This window comes from Orcinus orca, chromosome 4 (assembly GCF_937001465.1).
Source record: "Orcinus orca chromosome 4, mOrcOrc1.1, whole genome shotgun sequence".
NCBI classification, from domain to species: Eukaryota; Metazoa; Chordata; class Mammalia; order Artiodactyla; family Delphinidae; genus Orcinus; species Orcinus orca.
This window is the reverse complement of record NC_064562.1, coordinates 125,366,242-125,386,117: the sequence shown is the minus strand read 5'-3', so window position 1 is coordinate 125,386,117 and position 19,876 is coordinate 125,366,242. Positions and strand designations below refer to the sequence as shown.

The following is a 19,876-nucleotide window of genomic DNA, read 5'->3' as shown; positions in this document are numbered from 1 at the left end:
AAATGTTTAGGTAAGAAGAAGGGATCTTAATCTCAGTGTCAGGAAATTTGACTCTCATCTTGGCTGTGCTACCAGTTGTCTGTGTGACATTTGGAAGGTACATTACCTTCCTGGGCATCAGATTTTTCACCTGTAAAATGAGGCTCCACTATTGTGGTACTTATCAAGCTCTCTTACAATGTATCTTTGTTTATCTATTCCCTCCACCACCAGACCCTAAATTAGGAACTTCTGTAAGGGCAGGAAGTGTGTTTTATTCAGTTTTGGGTCCTCCGTAGTGTTCACTGAATGAAGAATGAATGAATAGATGAAGAATGAATGAGTTGGATCGTATGATTAAATTTCATTTAAGAACTGAATACTAAATTTTTCCCATATTTAATTGTTTTTGAAACACTAAAAATGGAATGTTATAATATTACATATACAATATATTACATAAACAATACATCTTGATATAAGAAGGGTTACTTTATAGAAAATACAGGAGAAAATAATTTTTCATTTATATAGTTTAATTTCAATAAATTATGAAATCAGCGATTTTCAACATAGAGGAATGGTCCTCAACTAGGGGACATTTTATCATTCAGATGACATCTGACAATATGTGGAGACATTTTTCTCTTGTCTCTCTTTTTTTAATTGAAGTATTGTTGATTTACAATGTCATGCTAATTTCTACCGTACAGCAAAGTGACTCAGTTATACACATACATACATTATTTTTTATATTCTTTTCCATTATGGTTTATCCCGGGGGACTGGATATAGTTTCCTGTGCTATACAGTAGGACCTTGTTGTTTATCCATCCTAAATGTAATAGTTTGCATCTACTAACCCCAAACTCTCAGTCCATCCCTCTCCCTCTCCTACCCCTTGGCAACCACAAGTCTGTTCTCTATGTCTGTGAGTCCATTTCTGTTTTGTAGATAAGTTCATTGTGCCATATTTTAGATTCCACATATAAGTGATATCATATGGTATCTGTCTTTCTCTGTCTGACTTACTTAGTGTGATCATCTCTAGTTGCATCCGTGTTGCTGCAAATGGCATTATTTCATTCTTTTTTATAGCTGAGTAATATTCCATTGTATATGTGTACAACATCGTCTTTATCCATTCATCTTTTGATGAACATTTAGGTTGTTTCCATGTGTTGGCTATCGTGAATAGTGCTGCTGTGAACATAGGGGTGCACGTATCTCTTTGATTTATGGTTTTGTCCAGGTATACGTCCAGGAGTGGGATTGCTGGAGCATGTGGTAGTTTTATTTTTAGTTTTCTGAGGAACTTCCATACTGTTTTCCATAGTGGCTGCACCAACTTTCATTCCCACCAACAGAGTAGGAGGGTTCTGTTTTCTCCACACCATCTTATGGAGACATTTTTGGTTTCACAGCTGGGGTGGAGGGTTACTGGCATCTAATAGATACAGGCCAGGGATGCTGCTAAATACCCTACAATACACAGGACAGTCCCCACAACAAAGAATTATCTGGCCCAAATGTCAATAGTTCCATCCTTGAAAAACCACAATGTAGATTAAATTTTAAAGAAGCAATTGTTGCAAATTAACTTTTTCACTTTTTTTATCTTTCAGTTTTAATTTATAGACTAACTTGTTCTCAAAGTATACTTTTGTGATATGAGAAAATAATAAGGATGCAATACCAAATACTAATTGAACATTTTTTCAGTAATTTCAGTTTTTATAACCTGAAGACATTTATTAGAAGTTAATTGTTTAATTAATTTTATAATTTAATTAATGCTTTTCTTGGTCCATTTTTAAAAGTTTTTTGAAATATAATTTACATTATTAAAATTTACCCTCTTAAAGTAGACAGTTTGATGAGTTTTGACAGATATAAACAATCTTAACTACAATGATAGTCAAGATATGGAAAAATTTCTTACCCCCAAAAGTTCCCTTGAATCCTTTTTCAGTCTGTCTCCTCCTTTCACCTTAGTCCCTGACAACCAGTGATATATATTTTATTCCTATAGTTTTGTCTTTTCTATAATGTCAAATAAATGGACTCATTCAGTATGTAGTCATTCACAGATGCCTTTTTCCACATAGCAAATGCTTTAGAGATTCATCCACAATGTTACTTTACCAGTAATTTGCTCCTTCTACTGTTGAGTAGTATTCTATTGTATCAATATGCTACAATTTATTTATAAATTTGAGTTGTTTCTAGCAGTTGGCTATTATGAATATTCCCATTATGTGCATTTACATGCAGGTTTTGTGTGGACAAGTGTTTTCATGTCTCTTGGAGTAGGATTGCTGGATTATATGATAAATGTATGTTTAACTTATAAGAAGTGGTCACACTATTTTCAAGGGTGACTGTATCATGTCTACCAGCAATGTATGTGACTTGAAATTGCTCCACAAATTTACCTACATTTGGTATTATCAGTCTTTTAAATTTTAGATATTTGGGATGGTTAATTTTATGTCACATTGATTGATGGGGCCATGATGCCGAGGTATTTGCTCAAACATTATTGTGGGTGTTTCTGTGAGGGTGTTTTGAATGAGATTTACATTTAAATTGGTGGACTTTGCATTCACCAGTTTAACTTTTTTCACTTTTTAAAGCAGGTTGTGAAAAACGGCAAGGGCTGCGAGCATCTAACACTCTTCTTACTGTATCCAGTGGAGGGCAGTAGTCTATACAGTACACAACCTCCTGCAATGCTACTTTCACATAACCACACACTTATACTTTTATATATACAAACTGGTAAGAATACACCACCTAAATACAGATGAAAACAGGTGTAGCTTTTTGGGAAAAATATCTTCAGAGTTCATAGAAGCCTCTGTTCCAGGCCCCTCAGAGACACAGAATAATAATAGTAATTACATGTACATTTTGGAAGCTTTTAAGCTTACAATACAGAGAACAGTGTTCTTTCATAGAGGAGAGAACTGACTCAGGATATGTAACTTGCTCGAGGTCACATTCTCTGTAATGCATCTAAGAAATGATGTGTGCAAGATTTGAACCTGAGTCTAACTACTAAGTTTATGCGTTTATCTCTTTACCGTGTCATTTCAGCAACCTGTGTAAGGGAAGTCATTTATAAAATTAGGCTTGGGCATTTTTCAAAGGGTTAGCACTACAGATAATTTCTTGAACACAGAGTTGGCATTGTCTAAGCTAGATATTTTTTTCCTGCCCTGGCACGTGTTGTTGAATGACTCTACCAACCACATTCTTGGCTCGTGGTGGTCAATTGCCCTCTAGGGCCTGGGCATAGGCTCTGAGCATGGTGTAGTTCAGTGGAGGCAGCTGGTTCCACCCCAGCCTCCCAATGGAATTCCCAATTCGATACTGCACTTGGCCCCAAACTCAGGGCCACTGTCATAGTCCAAAGGCTTCAATCAGCTTGACATGAGGAAAACAGAGATTTGGAACTTATATGTTTAGGGCTCACCATTTGCCACTCTTTTTCTGCATGGTCTACTCCCAGGAACTCAAAGAAGGAAGCAAACCCTTCGTTTAACCACAAGTCTTCCCACCATTCCATGGTCACAGTATTTCCAAACCACTGAAATTATAAGCAAGAAAGAGGGTTAAATTCTCATGCCTTTGGTAGAAAGGCCTAGAAAATTTCAGTACATTCATTTGTTCATGCAAATTTTGTCACTTGACACAAAAGTGACAGACATCATACTTAGCATTTATTTCCTGCTTTATTTCTCCTGGTTTTTAAGTGATCTGAAATTCTCCTTATTGTCTTCATTTTGGTAGTACTGGGAATATTTAAAGTTATAGGAAAACCTTGTGTATTTACTAAAGGCAGAACAATGTGTCTTAAAAGTTTCTTTATGGTAAAATGTTTATTAGCAGTAAGAAAGACTTTCAAGCAGGATTTTCTGGGTTGGCTACTTTTTATTTGCTAAGTTATAATTTCAATCATTCCTATGGTCTTAAGCCACTTTTTAAAATAAGCTAAGTTGGTGCTAAGATTCTATACCTGATGCACAAGTTCATGGGCAACCACAGTGGCCACCCTCTGTTGGTTTGATGAGGCTGATTCATTAGGGTCATAAAGCAGGTTTGTTTCTCTGTAAGTGATGAGTCCCCAGTTCTCCATAGCCCCAGTGCCAAAATCTGGAATAGCGATTTTATCTATGGAAAAAGAGTCCAGTGAGAAATACATTCTTTCCATTTTGTTCATAACACTTCTTACCAAATTAAGTTCTTCAGGTGAACGTTTTTTAAAAGACTAAAAATAATTTCTCAGAGTGAAAAACAATCATCTATTTGTGTAAACTTTTCAGTCTTTAATGCACTCAGAATATCCATGGAACTCTTCCTGATATCAATGTGTCTTTTATTTTTTAAGAATACTATTGGCAATGCTCTGTTCAAGTCCTCTATAATTTTATGTCTTTTGTTCCTTTCTGTATTTCATTTTTATTTGCTTTTTTTCCCCATGACTTTCACTTAGATAATACCAATCTTCTGTTTGGGGGGTATGCTGTAAGGAATAAGAGAATGAAGTTTTCAAATGAGGTCTTAGAAGTACAGAGCTTCCAAGTGTGTAGAAATATATTTCTGTCCAAGGAAACAGATTATTAGAGAACACAAAATTCCACTTTTTCCCTAATTCTGTACAATTTGTGGTCAACCAGATTCCCTACTAATTGAATAGCTTACCATCCACTTGTATGTATGTATTAAATTAGTTGGATCAACATGGAATTGACTATATTCTCTGGAAATTCCCTTCCAGGTCTAAACTGTTGAATTCAATCTAGACTTTCTAGTCCTTATTTTTGCTGGGACCTATAATGGTAGACATGCTATCTGACAGAAAGAGGCAGTGTTGATCAGTTTTATGTTAAATCCCAAAACAGAAAAGGTTCAGTTGGATTGGTGGACAGAACGCAGCTTCTCCAGTTAATGAACTATGATAAGCATGGGATTTATTATTACATATAATTTAAATTAGGCACATAAATGAAAATAAATTAAATTTTCATCTAACATAAAGAAAAGGTCCTTTCTTTATGGTTAAAATATTCTTAAAGCTTTTTATAAAAAGAATGAAAATGGATACATCTTAAATGGAGGTCAGAATTACAGCAGTAGTTTACTTTTAGTGTTATTTTCATTCTTAGGTTTGGTTATTTTATCACAGAGTACCTCTTAAAGTTTGGAGAAGTATTCCCCCCAAGGGCCAGTATTTTCCATAATGTTACAGAGTGTAATTTGTACCTAACCCATGAACAAAAGGAATTTTTTTAAACCTCATTTCTTTGGTGAATATTCACATTATAATTAATTAACTCCAGTGCATTTAATTTAGGGGGTGGATAAATGCAGTAATCAATTGTAAGGAAAGTCTAAGAGTCAATTCTGAAAGAGTTGAAAATGCATATAAAAGTATGAAGAAGAAGAATATGGGAGAGAGGGAGGAAGAAAAGAGAACAGAAAAATAAATTTGTGAGATTTCCACTTCCCAGGTTATCATGGGTGGTACAAGAGAGATAAAGAGAAAAAGGCTTTTAAATTAATGTGATTAACATTTTATTAGATGTTATTCTGATTTTGTGGAAAGTTGTTTCTCTTCCTGTCTCCTTCTCTAATAGCTGTTAAGCAATAAAAAAAAAAAGAAAAAAACCCGGAGCATCCACAAAGTTGCTCAGAGCCACAGACATTCCCATGTAGAGAATTTGACATTCCAGTTGCTTTGCATTGGTAATTTATTAAAGTAAGGGAAGAAACAGAAATAGAGAAGTCGATTGTTGGTTTGTTGGTTTTCTTGTTGCCTTCATTTCATCCCTACAGACATCTATATGGGTGTTACATTTAAAGTCTTTGCTAATACCACTCAAGCTTACTATTAAAGCATTTCTGCTGTTGATAGAAGTGTCATATCCATACCATTTTGATTATAGCACTATTTTTATTTTAAAAAGAAAACATGTTCCCCACATCCTCCATATTAGAAAAAATACTTATGGAAGGAGCACCAGTTCATTTTAACTGCTGAAGAATCTAGAATTAGTCTTGTACAACAGTGGAAAGACTGGAAGTACATGGGACTCTGACAGCATTATTTATCCCTATTATTTATTAATGTAAGCTATTGAGATGGGTACTAATTTTGAAATCAGCTGATCTAGGTTGCTCTTTCTGGTTCCATCATTATCAGTGTCTGCAGTTTTATGTATATACTTCAATCTTTATTTGGAAATAAAATACTATACATTCATCAGGTAAGAACAGAGTATAGACATTATTCTTAGAGGAATCCAGAAAGAATCTTTCAGCATCTAGTAAGTATTAGATACATAGTATAGGCATATGATGAAAAGACTAAGGGATGACCATTAACTAAGGATGCTAAAGCTGGAGGAAATGAGTTAACTTAAGTGAAAACAAAAGCAATATTAAAAACAAGAAAATAAAATATGGTTCTCACCTAATTTAGGAAGAGAATAATCCATAGCGAAGTAGTCTTCAAAATAATCAAACACACTTTTAGTTATATTTGCAGCATATTCAGCTGTGTGCTTTTGCTCTGGCTGGACATATATAGTGAGCTATTAAAATAAAAAAAATTCAATGAAAATTTTTCATTTGAAAAAACACAAAAACTATGATACATGACATAGTACAAAGAAGGTGGGCTTTGGAGCCAGGTAAGTCTAATTGGAATCCCAGTTCTGCATGGTCTTGGACAAATCACTTCACGTTTCTGAGACTCATATGTAAAGGAAAAGAATACCACATAACTCACTAAGTAATTTCAATGACTATAAATAATGTAATAATTTATAAATAAATAATATATAAATAAAATATACTGTACGTAATGTACAGTATATTTTTTAAATGTTATTACTTTTTTCTACTTAGAACATATATTGTCTTCTTAATATTTGTGTATCTATGTATTTATCTCGCTTTGTGTAATTCGTCTTTGAAGAAATAAGGCATGTGATTTTTTTCTCATCTAAAGAGCCCTTAGATACGTGTTTTCCATTTGCTTTTCTATCCATTGCTACCCACACTACCCTTTGATATATTAACTATTCTACTTCCAGAGTCTAAAATACAATGACTCAAAATTTTCTTGAGAGGGAGGCATCTTGATAAGCCAAATCTTGATAAGCTACATCTCTAAGTATCTAGGATATTATTTTTATGCCGTGACATAATTTATAAATCAAACCAAGTATAGACTTTTTACTCCCCAATTCTAAGCATGTATAACCCCAAGTAGCCATCACAATATTGAAGGAGAAAAACAATATTGGAAGATTGATAATATCTGACTTCAAGACTTACTGTAAAGCTACAGTAATCAAGACAATGCGGTATTAACAAAACAATAGAAAAATAGATCAGTACAAGACAATAGAGAGCCCAGAAATAGACCCACATAAATATAGTCAACTGATCTTCGACAAAGGAGTAAAGGCAATACAATGGAGCAAAGACAGTATCTTCAATGAATGATGCTGGAATAACTGAACATCCATCTGCAAAAAAATAAATCTAGACACAGACCTAACACCCTTCACAAATATGAACTCAAAATTGATCACATACCTAAATGTAAAACACAAAACATAAAACTCCTGGAAGATAACATAGGGGAAAATCTAGATGACTTTGGATATGAAGATGACTTCTTAGCTTTACCACCAAAGGCATAATCTATGAAAGAAATAACTGATAAGCTAGGCTTCATTAAAACTTTTGCTCACTGAAAGACAATGTCAAGAGAATGAGAAGATAAGCCACAGACTGGGAGGAAATATTTGTAGAAGGTCCATCTCATAAACAACAGTTGTACAAAATATACAAAGAACTCTTAAAACTCAACAAGAAGAAAGGAAACAACCTGATTAAAAAATGGGCCAAAGACCTAAACAAGACACCTCACCAAAGAAGATATACAGATATCAAGTATGTATATGAAAAGATGCTTCACATCATATGTCATCAAGGAGATGCAAATTAAAATAACAAAGAGGTACCACAGCACACCTACTACAATGCCAAAATCCAAAACACTGACAACACCAAATGCTGGTGAGGATGTGGAGCAATAGGAATTCCCATACATTGCTGGTGGGAATGCAAGCTGGTACAGCCATTTTGGAGGATAGTTTGGCAGTTTCTTACAAAACTAAACATACTCTTAACATATGGCCCAAGAATTGTGCTCCTTTGTGTTTACCCAAAGGAGTTTAAAACATGTCCTGAGGTTGGCTCAAGATGGCAGGATAGAAGGACATGCTCTGCTCCCTCTTTCGAGAACACTGGAATCACAACTAACTGCTGAACAATCATCGACAGGAAGACACTGGAACTCACCAAAAAAGATACCCCACATGCAAAGACAAAGGAGAAGCCACAATGAGATGGTAGGAGGGACGCTATCACAATAAAATCAAATCCCGTAACTGCTGGGTGGGTGACTCGCAAACTGGAGAACACTTATACCACAGAAATCACCCACTGGAGTAAAGGTTCTGAGCCCCACATCAGGCTTCCCAACCTGGGGGTCTGACAACAGGAGGAGGAATTCCTAGAGAATCAGACTTTGAAGGCAGAGGGATTTGATTGCAGGACTTCGACAGGACTGGGGGAAACAGACTCCACTCTTGGAGGACACACACAAAGTAGCGTGCACATTGGGATCCAGGGGAAGGAGCAGTGACCCCATAGGAGACTGAACCAGACCTACCTGCTAGTGTTGGAGGGTCTCCTGCAGAGGCAGGGGGCAACTGTGGCTCACCAAAGGACAAGGACACTGGCAGCAGAAGTTCTGGGAAGTACTCCTTGGCGTGAGCCCTCCCTGAGTCTGCCATTAGCTCCACCAAAGAGCCTGGGTAGGCTCCAGTATTGGGTTGCCTCAGGCCAAACAACCAACAGGGAGGGAACCCAGCCCCACCCATCAGCAAACAAGTGGATTAAAGTTTTATTGAACTCTCCCCACCAGAGCAACAGACAGCTCTATCGAACACCAGTCCCTCCCATCAGGAACCTTCAGCAAGCCTCTTACATAGCCTCATCCACCAGAGGGCAGAGAGCAGAAGCAAGAAGAACTACAGTCCTGCAGCCTGTGGGACAAAACCCACATTCACACAAAGATAGACAAGATGAAAAGGCAGAGGGCTGTGTACCACATGAAGGAACAAGATAAAACCCCAGAAAAACAACCAAATGAAATTGAGATAGGCAATCTTCCAGAAAAAGAATTCAGAATAATGATAGTGAAGATGATCCAGGACCTTGGAAAAAGAATGGAGGCAAAGATTGAGAAGAGGCAAGAAATGTTTAACAAAGATCTAGAAGAAATAAAGAACAAACAAACAGATGAACAATACAATAACTGAAATGAAAAATACACTAGAAGGAATCAATAGCAGAATAACTGAGGCAGAAGAACGAATAAGTGACCTGGAAGACAGAATGGTAGAATTCACTGCTGCGGAAAAGAATAAAGAAAAAAGAATGAAAAGAAATAAAGACAGCTTAAGAGACCTCTGGGACAACATTAAATGCAACAACATTCGCATTATAGGGGACCCAGAAGGAGAAGAGAGAGAGAAAGTACCAGAGAAAATATTTTAAGAGATTATAGTTGAAAACTTCTGTAACATGGGAAAAGAAATAGCCACCCAGTCCAAGAAGCACAGAGAGTCCCATACATGATAAACCCAAGGAGAAACATGCCGAGACACATAGTAATCAAATTGCCAAAAATTAAAGACAAAAACATTATTGAAAGCAGCAAGGGAAAAACGACAAATAACATAAGGGAACTCCCATAAGGTTAACATAAGGTTAACAGAGGATTTCTCAGCAGAAACTCTACAAGCCAGAAGGGAGTGGCATGATAGAGTGATGAAAGGGAAGAACCTACAACCAAGATTACTCTGCCCAGTAAGGATCTCATTCAGATTTGATGGAGAAATCAAAAGCTTTACAGAGAAGCAAAAGCTAAAAGAATTCAACACCACCAAACCAGCTCTACAGCAAATGCTAAAGGAACTTCTCTAAGTGGGAAACACAAGAGAAGAAAAGGATCTACAAAAACAGATCCAGAACAATTAAGAAAATGGTCATAGGAACATACGTATCGATAATGACCTTAAACGTGAATGGATTAAATGCTCCAACCAAAAGACACAGGCTTGCTGAATGGATACAAAAACAAGACCCATATATATGCTGTCTATAAGAGACCCACTTCAGATCTAGGGACACATACAGACTGAAAGTGAGGGGTTGGAAAAAGATATTCCATGCAAATGGAAATCAAAAGAAAGCTGAAGTAGCAATAGTCATATCAAATAAAATAGACTTTAAAATAAAGAATATTACAAGAGATAAGGAAGGACACTACGTAATGATCAAGGGATGACTCCAAGAAGAATATAGAACAATTATAAATATATATGCACCCAACATAGGAGCACCTCAATACGTAAGGCAACTGCTAACAGCTCTAAAAGAGGAAATTAACAGTAACACAGTAATAGTGGGGGACTTTAACACCTCACTTACACCAATGGACAGGTCATCCAAACAGAAAATTAATAAGGAAACACAAGCTTTAAATGGCACAACAGACCAGATAGATTTAATTGGTATTTTTAGGACATTCCATCCAAAACCAGCAGATTACACTCTCTTCTCAAGTGTGCATGGAACATTCTCCAGGATAGATCACATTTTGGGTCACAAATCAAACCTCAGTAAATTTAACAAAACTGAAATCATATCAAGCATCTTTTCTGACCACAACGCTATGAGATTAGAAATGAATTACAGGGAAAAAAACGTAAAAAACACAAACACATGGAGGCTAAACAATACATTATTAAATAACCAAGAGATCACTGAAGAAATCACAGAGGAAATCAAAATATACTTAGAGACAAGTGACAATGAAAACACAACGATCCAAAACCTATGGAATGCAGCAAAAGCAGTTCTAAGAGGGAAGTTTATAGCTATACAAGCCTACCTCAAGAAACAAGAAAAATCTCAAATAAACAGTCTAACGTTACACCTAAAGGAACTAGAGAAAGAAGAACAAACAAAACCCAAAGTTAGCAGAAGGAAAGAAATCATAAAGATTGGAGCAGAAATAAATGAAATAGAAACAAAGAAAACAATAGCAAAGATCAGTAAAACTAAAAGCTGGTTCTTTGAGAAGGTAAACAAAATTGATAAACCATTAGCCAGACTCATCAAGAAAGAGAGGGAGAGGATTCAAATCAATAAAATTAGAAATGAAAAAGAAGTTACAACAGACACGACAGAAATACAAAGCATCTTAAGAGGCTACTACAAGCAACTCTGTTCCTATAAAATGCGCAACCTTCAAGAAATGGACAAATTCTTAGAAAGGTATAGCCTTCCAAGACTGAACAGGAAGAAACAGAAAATAGGAACAGACCAATCACAAGTAATGAAATTGAAACTGTGATTAAAAGTCTTCTAACAAACAAAAGTCCAGGACCAGATGGCTTCACAGGTGAATTCTATCAAACATTTAAAGAAGAGCTAACACCCATTCTTCTCAAACTCTTCTAAAATGTTGCAGAGGAAGGAAAACACCCAAACTCATTCTATGAGGCCACCATCACCCTGATACCAAAACCAGACAAAGATAGTACAAAAACAGAAAATTACAGACCAATATCACTGATGAATATAGATGAAAAAATCCTCAAGAAAACACTAGCAAACAGAATCCAACAACACATTAAAAGGATCATACACCATGATCAAGTGGGGTTTATCCCAGAGATGCAAGGATTCTTCAATATATGCAAATCAATCAATGTGATACACCGTATTAACAAATTGAAGAACAAAACCCATATGATCATCTCAATAGATGCAGAAAAAGCTTTTGACAAAATTCAACACCCATTTATCATAAAAACTCTCCAGAAAGTGGGCGTAGAAGGAAGCTACTTTAACATAATAAAGGCCATATACAATAAACCCGCAGTAAACATCATTCTCAATGGTGAAAAACTGAAAGCATTTCCTCTAAGATCAGGAACAAGACAAGGATGTCCACTCTCACCACTAGTATTCAACATAGTTTTGGAAGTCCTAGCCACGGCAATCAGAGAAGCAAAAAGTAAAAAAAGGAATACAAATTGGAAAAGAAAAAGTAAAACTGTCACTGTTTGCAGATGACATGATATTATACATAGAGGATCCTAATGATGCCACCAGAAAACTACTAGAGTTAATCAATGAATTTGGTAAAGTTGCAGGATACAAAATTAATGCACAGAAATCTCTTGCATTCCTCCCCACTAATGATGAAAGATCTGAAAGAGGAATTAAGGAAACACTCCCATTTAACATTGCAACAAAAAGAATAAGATACCTAGGAATAAACCTACCTAGGGAGACAAAATTCCTGTATGCAGAAAAGTGTAAGACACTGATGAAAGAAATTAAAGATGACACAAACAGATGGAGAAATATACCATGTTCTTGGATTGGAAGAATCAACATTGTGAAAATGAGTATACTACTGAAAGCAATCTACAGATTCAATGCAATCCCTATCAAATTACCAATGGCATTTTTTACAGAACTAGAACAAAAAGTCTTAAAATTTGTATGGAGACACAAAAGACCCCGAGTAGCCAGAGCAGTCTTGAGGGAAAACAGTGGAGCTGGAGGAATCAGACTCCCTGACTTCAGACTATACTACAAAGCTACAGTAATCAAGACAGTATGGTACTGGCACAAAAACAGAAATATAGATCAATGGAACAGGATAGAAAGCCCAGAGAGAAACCCACACACCTATGGTTAACTAATCTATGACAAAGGAGGCAAGGTTATACAATGGAGAAAAGACAGTCTCTTCAATACGTGGTGCTGGGAAAACTGGACAACTACATGTAAAAGAATGAAATTAGAACACTCCCTAATACCATACAGAAAAATAAACTCAAAATGGATTAGAGACCTAAATGTAAGACCGGACACTATAAAACTTTTAGAGAAAAACAAAGGAAGAAAACTCTTTGACATAAATCACAGGAATATCTTTTTTGATCCACCTCCTAGAGTAATGGAAATAAAAACAAAAAGAAATAAATGGGACCTAATGAAACTTAAAAGCTTTTGCACAGCAAAGGAAACCATAAACAAGATGAAAAGACAACTCTCACAATGGGAGAAAATATTTGCAAAGGAATCAATGGACAAAGGATTAATCTCCAAAATATATAAACAGCTCATGCAGCTCAATATTAAAAAAACAACCAAATCCAAAAATGGGCAGAAGAGCTAAATAGGTATTTCTCCAAAGAAGACATACAGATGGCCAGGAAGTACATGAAAAGCTGCTCAACATAACTAATTATTAGAGAAATGCAAATCAGAACTACAATGAGGTATCACCCCACACCGGTTAGAAGGGCATCATCAGAAAATCTATAAACAACAAATGCTGGAGAGGGTGTGGAGAAAAGGGAACCCTCTTGCACTGTTGGTGGGAATGTAAATTGATACAGCCACTATGGAGAACAGTATGGAGGTTCCTTAAAGAACTAAAAATAGAATTACCATATGACCCAGCAATCCCACTACTGGGCATATACCTTGAGAAAACCATAATTCAAAAAGACACATGCAACCCAGTGTTCATTGCAGCAGTATTTACAATAGCCAGGTCATGGAAGCAACCTAAATGCCCATCGACAGATGAATGGATAAAGAAGTTGTGGTACATGTATACAATGGAATATTACTCAGCCATAAACAGGAACGAAATTGGGTCATTTTTAGACGTGGATGCATCTAGAAACTGTCATACAGAGTTAAGTAAGTCAGAAAGAGAGAAACAAATATCGTATATTAACGCATATGTGTGGAACGTAGAAAATGGTACACATGAACCCATTTGCAGAGCAGAAATTGAGACACAGAAATAGAGAAAAAACGTATGGACACCAAGTGGGGAAAGCGGCAAGGTGTTGGGGTTGTGGTGTGATGAATTGGGAGATTGGTATTGACATGTATACACTGATGTGCATAGAATGGATGACTAATAAAAAATTAATTAAAAAAAAAAAGTCCTGAATGAGGATGTTTATAGTAGCTTTATTTGTAATTGCCAAAACTTGGAAGCACCAAGATGTCTTTCATGTACCAGATAAACTGTGGGCAATGGAATATTACACAGTGCTAAAAAGAAAGAAGCTATGAAACCATGGAAAAACAGGGAGGAACCTTAAATGCATATTATCAATATTAAGTGAAAGAAATGAATCTGAAAGGGCTACACAGTGTATGATACCACCTGTTTGACATTTTGGAAGAGTCAAAAAGATGGAGACAATAAAGAGATCAGTGGGGCTTCCCTGGTGGTGCAGTGGTTGAGAGTTCGCCTGCCGAAGCAGGGGACACGGGTTCGTGCCCCAGTCCGGGAAGATCCCACATGCCGTGGAGCTGCTGGGCCCGTGAGCCATGGCCATTGAGCCTGTGTGTCCGGAGCCTGTGCTCCGCAACGGGAGAGGCCACAACAGTGAGAGGCCCACATACCGCACACACACACACAAAAATCAGTTGATGACATGCTGGGGTGTGAGAGGTGGAGAGATGAATAGGTAGAGCATAGAGGATTTTTAGGGCAGTGAAAATACTCTGTGTGATAGAGTAATGATGGATATATGCATACAACTTTAGCCATATTTTCTCAGAAGTGAAGAACAGCAGAAAGATCCAATAATTTAAAGGATGAGTTTCTAAAAAGTATCCCTCGGAAGACCTTCAAGATGGCAGAGGAGTAAGACGTGGAGATCAACTTTCTCCCCACAAATACATCAAAAATGCATGTACATGTAGAACAACTACAGAACACCTACTGAACACTGGCATAAGACTTCAGACTTCCCAAAAGGCAAAAACTCCCTACCTACCTGGGTAGGGCAAAAGGAAAAACAGAGACAAAAGAATAGCGATGGGACCTGCACCTCAGGGAGGGAGCTGTGAAGGAGGAAAAGTTCCACACACTGGAAAGCCCCTTCACTGGCAGAGATGAGGGGTGGGTGGGGGAGAAGCTTTGGAGCCACGGATGAGAATGCAGCAACAGGGGTGCGGAGGGCAAAGTGGAGAGATTCCTGCACAGAGGATCAGTGCCGACCAGCACTCACCAGCCCAAGAGGCTTGTCTGCTCACCCGCCAGGGCAGGTGGGGCTGGGAGCTGAGGCTGAGGCTTCGGAGGTCAGACCCCAGGGAGAGGACTAGGGTTGGCTGCGTGAACACAGCCTGAAGGGGGCTAGTGCGCCACAGATAGCAGGGAGAGAGTCTGGGAAAAAGTCCAGAACTGCCTACGAGGAGAGGGGATTCAGAGCACTGCCTAAACGAGCTCCAGAGGTGGGCGTGAGCTGTGGCTATCAGCGCAGACACAAGAGACGGGCATGAGATCCTAAGGCTGAGTCTGCAGCCACTAAGAATCCTGTGTGCAAGCACAGGTAACTATCCACACGTCCCCTCCCAGGAGCCTGTGCAGCCCGCCACTGCCAGGGTCCTGTCATCCAGGGACAGCTTCCCCAGGAGAACACATGGTGCGCCTCAGGCTGGTGCAATGTCACACCAACCTCTGTTGCCACAGGCTCTCCCCGCATTCTGTACCCTTCCCTCCCCCCAGCCTGAGTGAGCCAGAGCCCCCTAATCAGCTGCTATTTTAACCCTGTCCTGTCTGGGCAAAGAACAGATGCCCTCAGGCAACCTACATGCAGAGGCGGGTCCAAATCCAAAGCTGAACCCCAGGAGCTGTGCAAACAAAGAAGAGAAATTTCTCCCAGCAGCCTCAGGAGCAGTGGATGAAATCTCTACAATCAACTTGATGTACCCTGCATCTGTGGAATACCTGAATAGTCAACGAATCATCCCAAAATTGAGGTGGTGGACTTTGGGAGCAACTGCAGACTTGGGGTTTTCTTTCTGCATCTAATTTGTTTCTGGTTTTATGTTTATCTCAATTTAGTATTTAGAGCTTATTATCACTGGTAGATTTGTTGATTTGGTTGCACTCTTCCTTTTTTCTTTATATGTATATATATTTTTCTCCTTCTTTTCTTTTTCTGATTGTATACATGTATGCGTCTTTGTGTGATTTTGTTTGTATAGCTTTTCTTTGATGGTTTGTCCTAGGGTTATGTCTGTCCGTTTTTTCTTTTTTTTTTTTTCATATAGTTTTTAGCACTTGTTATCATTCGTGGATTTGTTTTTTGGTTTGGTCATTCTCTTGTTTCTTTCTGTTTTTTATTACGTCTTTAATTTTTATTTTTAATAATATATGTTTTTATTTTTTATTTTAGTAACTATTTTATTTTTTCCTTTCTTTCTTTTTCTTCTCCCTTTTCTTCTGAGCCGAGTAGCTGACAGGGTCTTGGTGCTCCGGCCGGGTGTCAGGCCTGAGCCTCTGAGGTGGGAGAGCCGAGTTCAGGACATTGGTCCACCAGAGACTGCATGGCCCACATAATATCAAATGGCAAAAGCTCTCCCAGAGATGTCCATCTCAACGCTAAGACCCAGCTCCACTCAACAACCAGCAAGTGACAGTGCTGGACACCCTATGCCAAACAACTAGCAGGACAGGAACACAACCCCACCCATTAGCAGAGAGGCTGCCTAAAATCATAATAAGTTCACAGACACACCAAAACACACAACTGGACGTGGTCCTGCCCACCAGAAAGATGAGATCCAGCCTCATCCACCAGAACACAGGCACTAGTCCCCTCCACCAGGAAGCCTACACAAACCACTGAAACAACCTTACCCACGGGGCACAGACACCAAAAACAATGTGAATACGAACTGCAGCTTGTGAAAAGGAGACTCCAAACACAGTAAGTTAAGCAACATGAGAAGACAGAGAAATACGCAGCAGATGAAGGAGCAACGTAAAAACCCACCAGGCCAAACAAATGAAGAGGAAATAGGCAGTCTACCTAAAGAAGAATTCAGGGTAATGATAGTAAAGATGATCCAAATCTTGGAAATAGAATGGAGAAAATACAAGAAACGTTTAACCAGGACCTACAAGAACTAAAGAGCAAACCAATGATGAACAACACAATAAATGAAATGAAAAATTCTCTAGAAGGAATCAATAGCAGAATAACTGAGGCAGAAGAATGGATAAGTGCCCTGGAAGATAAAATAGTGGAAATAACTACCACAGGGCAGAATAAAGAAAAAAAATGAAAAGAATTGAGGACAGTCTCAGAGACCTCTGGGACAACATTAAACGCACCAACGTTTGAATTATATAGGGGTCCCAGAAGAAGAAGAGGAAAAAAAAGAACTGAGAAAATATTTGAAGAGATCATAGTTGAAAACTTCCCTAGTATGGGAAAGGGAATAGTCAATCAAGTCCAGGAAGCACAGAGAGTCCTACACAGGATAAATCCAAGGAGAAACATGCCAAGAGCCAAGACACGTATTAATCAAACTACCAAAAATTAAATACAAAGAAAAAATATTAAAAGCAGCAAGGGAGAAGCAACAAATAACATACATGGGGATCCACATAAGGTTAACAGCTGATGTTTCAGAAGAAACTTGCAAGCCAGAAGGGAGTGGCAGGACATACTTAAAGTGATGAAAGGGAAAAACCTAACAACCAAGATTACTCTACCCAGCAAGGATCTCATTCAGAGTCGACAGAGAAATTAACACCTTTACAGACAAAAGCTAAGAGAATTCAGCACCACCAAACCAGCCCTACAACAAATGCTAAACGAACTTCTCTAGGCAGGAAACACAAGGGAAAGAAAAGACCTACAATAACAAACCCCAAACAAGAAAATGGTAATAGCAACATTGATAACTACCTTAAATGTAAATGGATTAAATGCTCCAATCAAAAGACATAGAGTGGCTGAATGGATATAAAAACAAGACCCGTATATATGCTGTCTACAAGAGACCCACTTCAGACCTAGGGACACATACAGACTGAAAGTGAGGGGATGGAAAAAGATATTCCATGCAAATGGAAATCAAAAGAAAGCTGGAGTAACAATTCTCATATCAGACAAAATAGACTTTAAGATAAAGACTATTACAAGAGACAAAGAAGCACACTACATAAGGGATCAATCCAAGAAGATATAAGAATTGTAAATATTTATGCACCAAACATAGGAGCATCTCAATACATAAGGCATTGCTAACAGCCATAAAAGAGGAAATTGATAGTAACACAATAGTAGGGGACTTTAACACCCCACTTTCAGCGATGGACAGATCATCCAAAATGAAAATAAGGAAACACAAGCTTTAAATGATACATTAAAAGGATGGACTTAATTGATATTTATTGGACATTCCATCCAAAAACAACAAAATACACTTTCTTCTCATGTGCTCATGGAACATTCTCCAGGATAGACCATACCTTGGCTCACAAATCAAGCCCTGGTAAATTTAAGAAAATTGAAATCATATCAGGTATCCTTTCTGACCACAATGCTATGAGACTAGATATCAATTACAGGAAAAAATCTGTAATATACAAACACATGGAGGCTAAACAATACACTACTTAATAACCAAGAGATCACTGAAGAAATCAAAGAGGAAATCAAAAAATACCTAGAAACATGGGCTTCCCTGGTGGCGCAGTAGTTGGGAGTCCGCCTGCCGATGCAGGGGACGTGGGTTCGTGCCCCAGTCCGGGAGGATCGCACATGCCGTGGAGGGGCTGGGCCCGTGAGCCATGGCCACTGGGCCTGCGCGTCCGGAGCCTGTGCTCCGCAGCGGGAGAGGCCACAACAGTGAGAGGCTCGAGTACGCAAAAAAAAAACAAACCAAAAATACAAACAAAAAAACCCCTAGAAACAAATGACAATGAAAACACGGTGACCCAAACCTATGGGATGCAGCAAAAGCAGTTCTAAGAGGGAAGTTTATAGCAATACAGTCCTACCTCAAGAAACCAGAAACATCTTAAATAAACAACCTAACCTTACACCTAAAGCAATTAGAGAGAGAAGAACAAAAAACCCCTAAAGTTACCAAAAGGAAAGAAATTATAAAGATGAGATCAGAAATAAATGAAAAAGAAATGAAGAAAACAGTAGCAAAGATCAGTAAAACTAAATGCTGGTTCTTTGAGAAGATAAACAAAATTGATAAACCATTAGCCAGACTCATCAAGAAAAAAAAGCAGAAGACTCAAATCAATAGAATTATTAATGAAAAAGGAGAAGTAACAGCTGACAGTGCAGAAATACAAAGGATCCTGAGAGATTACTACAAGCAACTCTATGCCAATAAAATGGACAACCTGGAAGAAATGGACAAATTCTTAGAAATGCACAACCTGCCAAGACTGAACCAGGAAGAAATAGAAAATATGAACAGACCAATCACAAGCACTGAAATTAAGACTGTGATTAAGAATCTTGCAACAAACAAAAGTCCAGGACCAGATGGCTTCACAGGTGAATTCTATTGAACATTTAGAGAAGAGCTAACACCTATCCTTCTCAAACTCTTCCAAAATATAGCAGAGGGAGGAGCACTCCCAAACTTATTCTATGAGACCACCATCACTCTGATACCAAAACCAGACAAGATGTCACAAAGAAAACTACAGGCCAATATCACTGATGAAAATAGATGCAGAAATCCTCAACAAAATACTAGCAAAGAGAATCCAACAGCACATTAAAGGGATCATACACCATGAACAAGTGGTGTTTATCCCAGGAATTCAAGGATTCTTCAGTATATGCAAATCAATCAATGTGATACACCATATAACAAACTGAAGGATAAAAACCATATGATCATCTCAATAGGTGCAGAAAAAGCTTTT

General features: G+C 37.9%; 1 protein-coding gene across 1 annotated transcript in view; it reads right to left on the bottom strand.

Moving 5' to 3' along the window:
- Positions 1–19,876, bottom strand: part of ENPEP (glutamyl aminopeptidase) — a 104,709-nt gene that overhangs the window by 55,982 nt on the left and 28,851 nt on the right. Inside the window, exons 4-6 of the mRNA XM_004269570.3 lie at positions 6,458–6,578; positions 4,001–4,155; positions 3,458–3,571 (exon numbers count right to left, since the gene is read on the bottom strand). Of these exons, the coding sequence (XP_004269618.1) occupies positions 3,458–3,571; positions 4,001–4,155; positions 6,458–6,578 (390 nt within the window). The remainder of the gene's footprint in view (positions 1–3,457; positions 3,572–4,000; positions 4,156–6,457; positions 6,579–19,876) is intronic.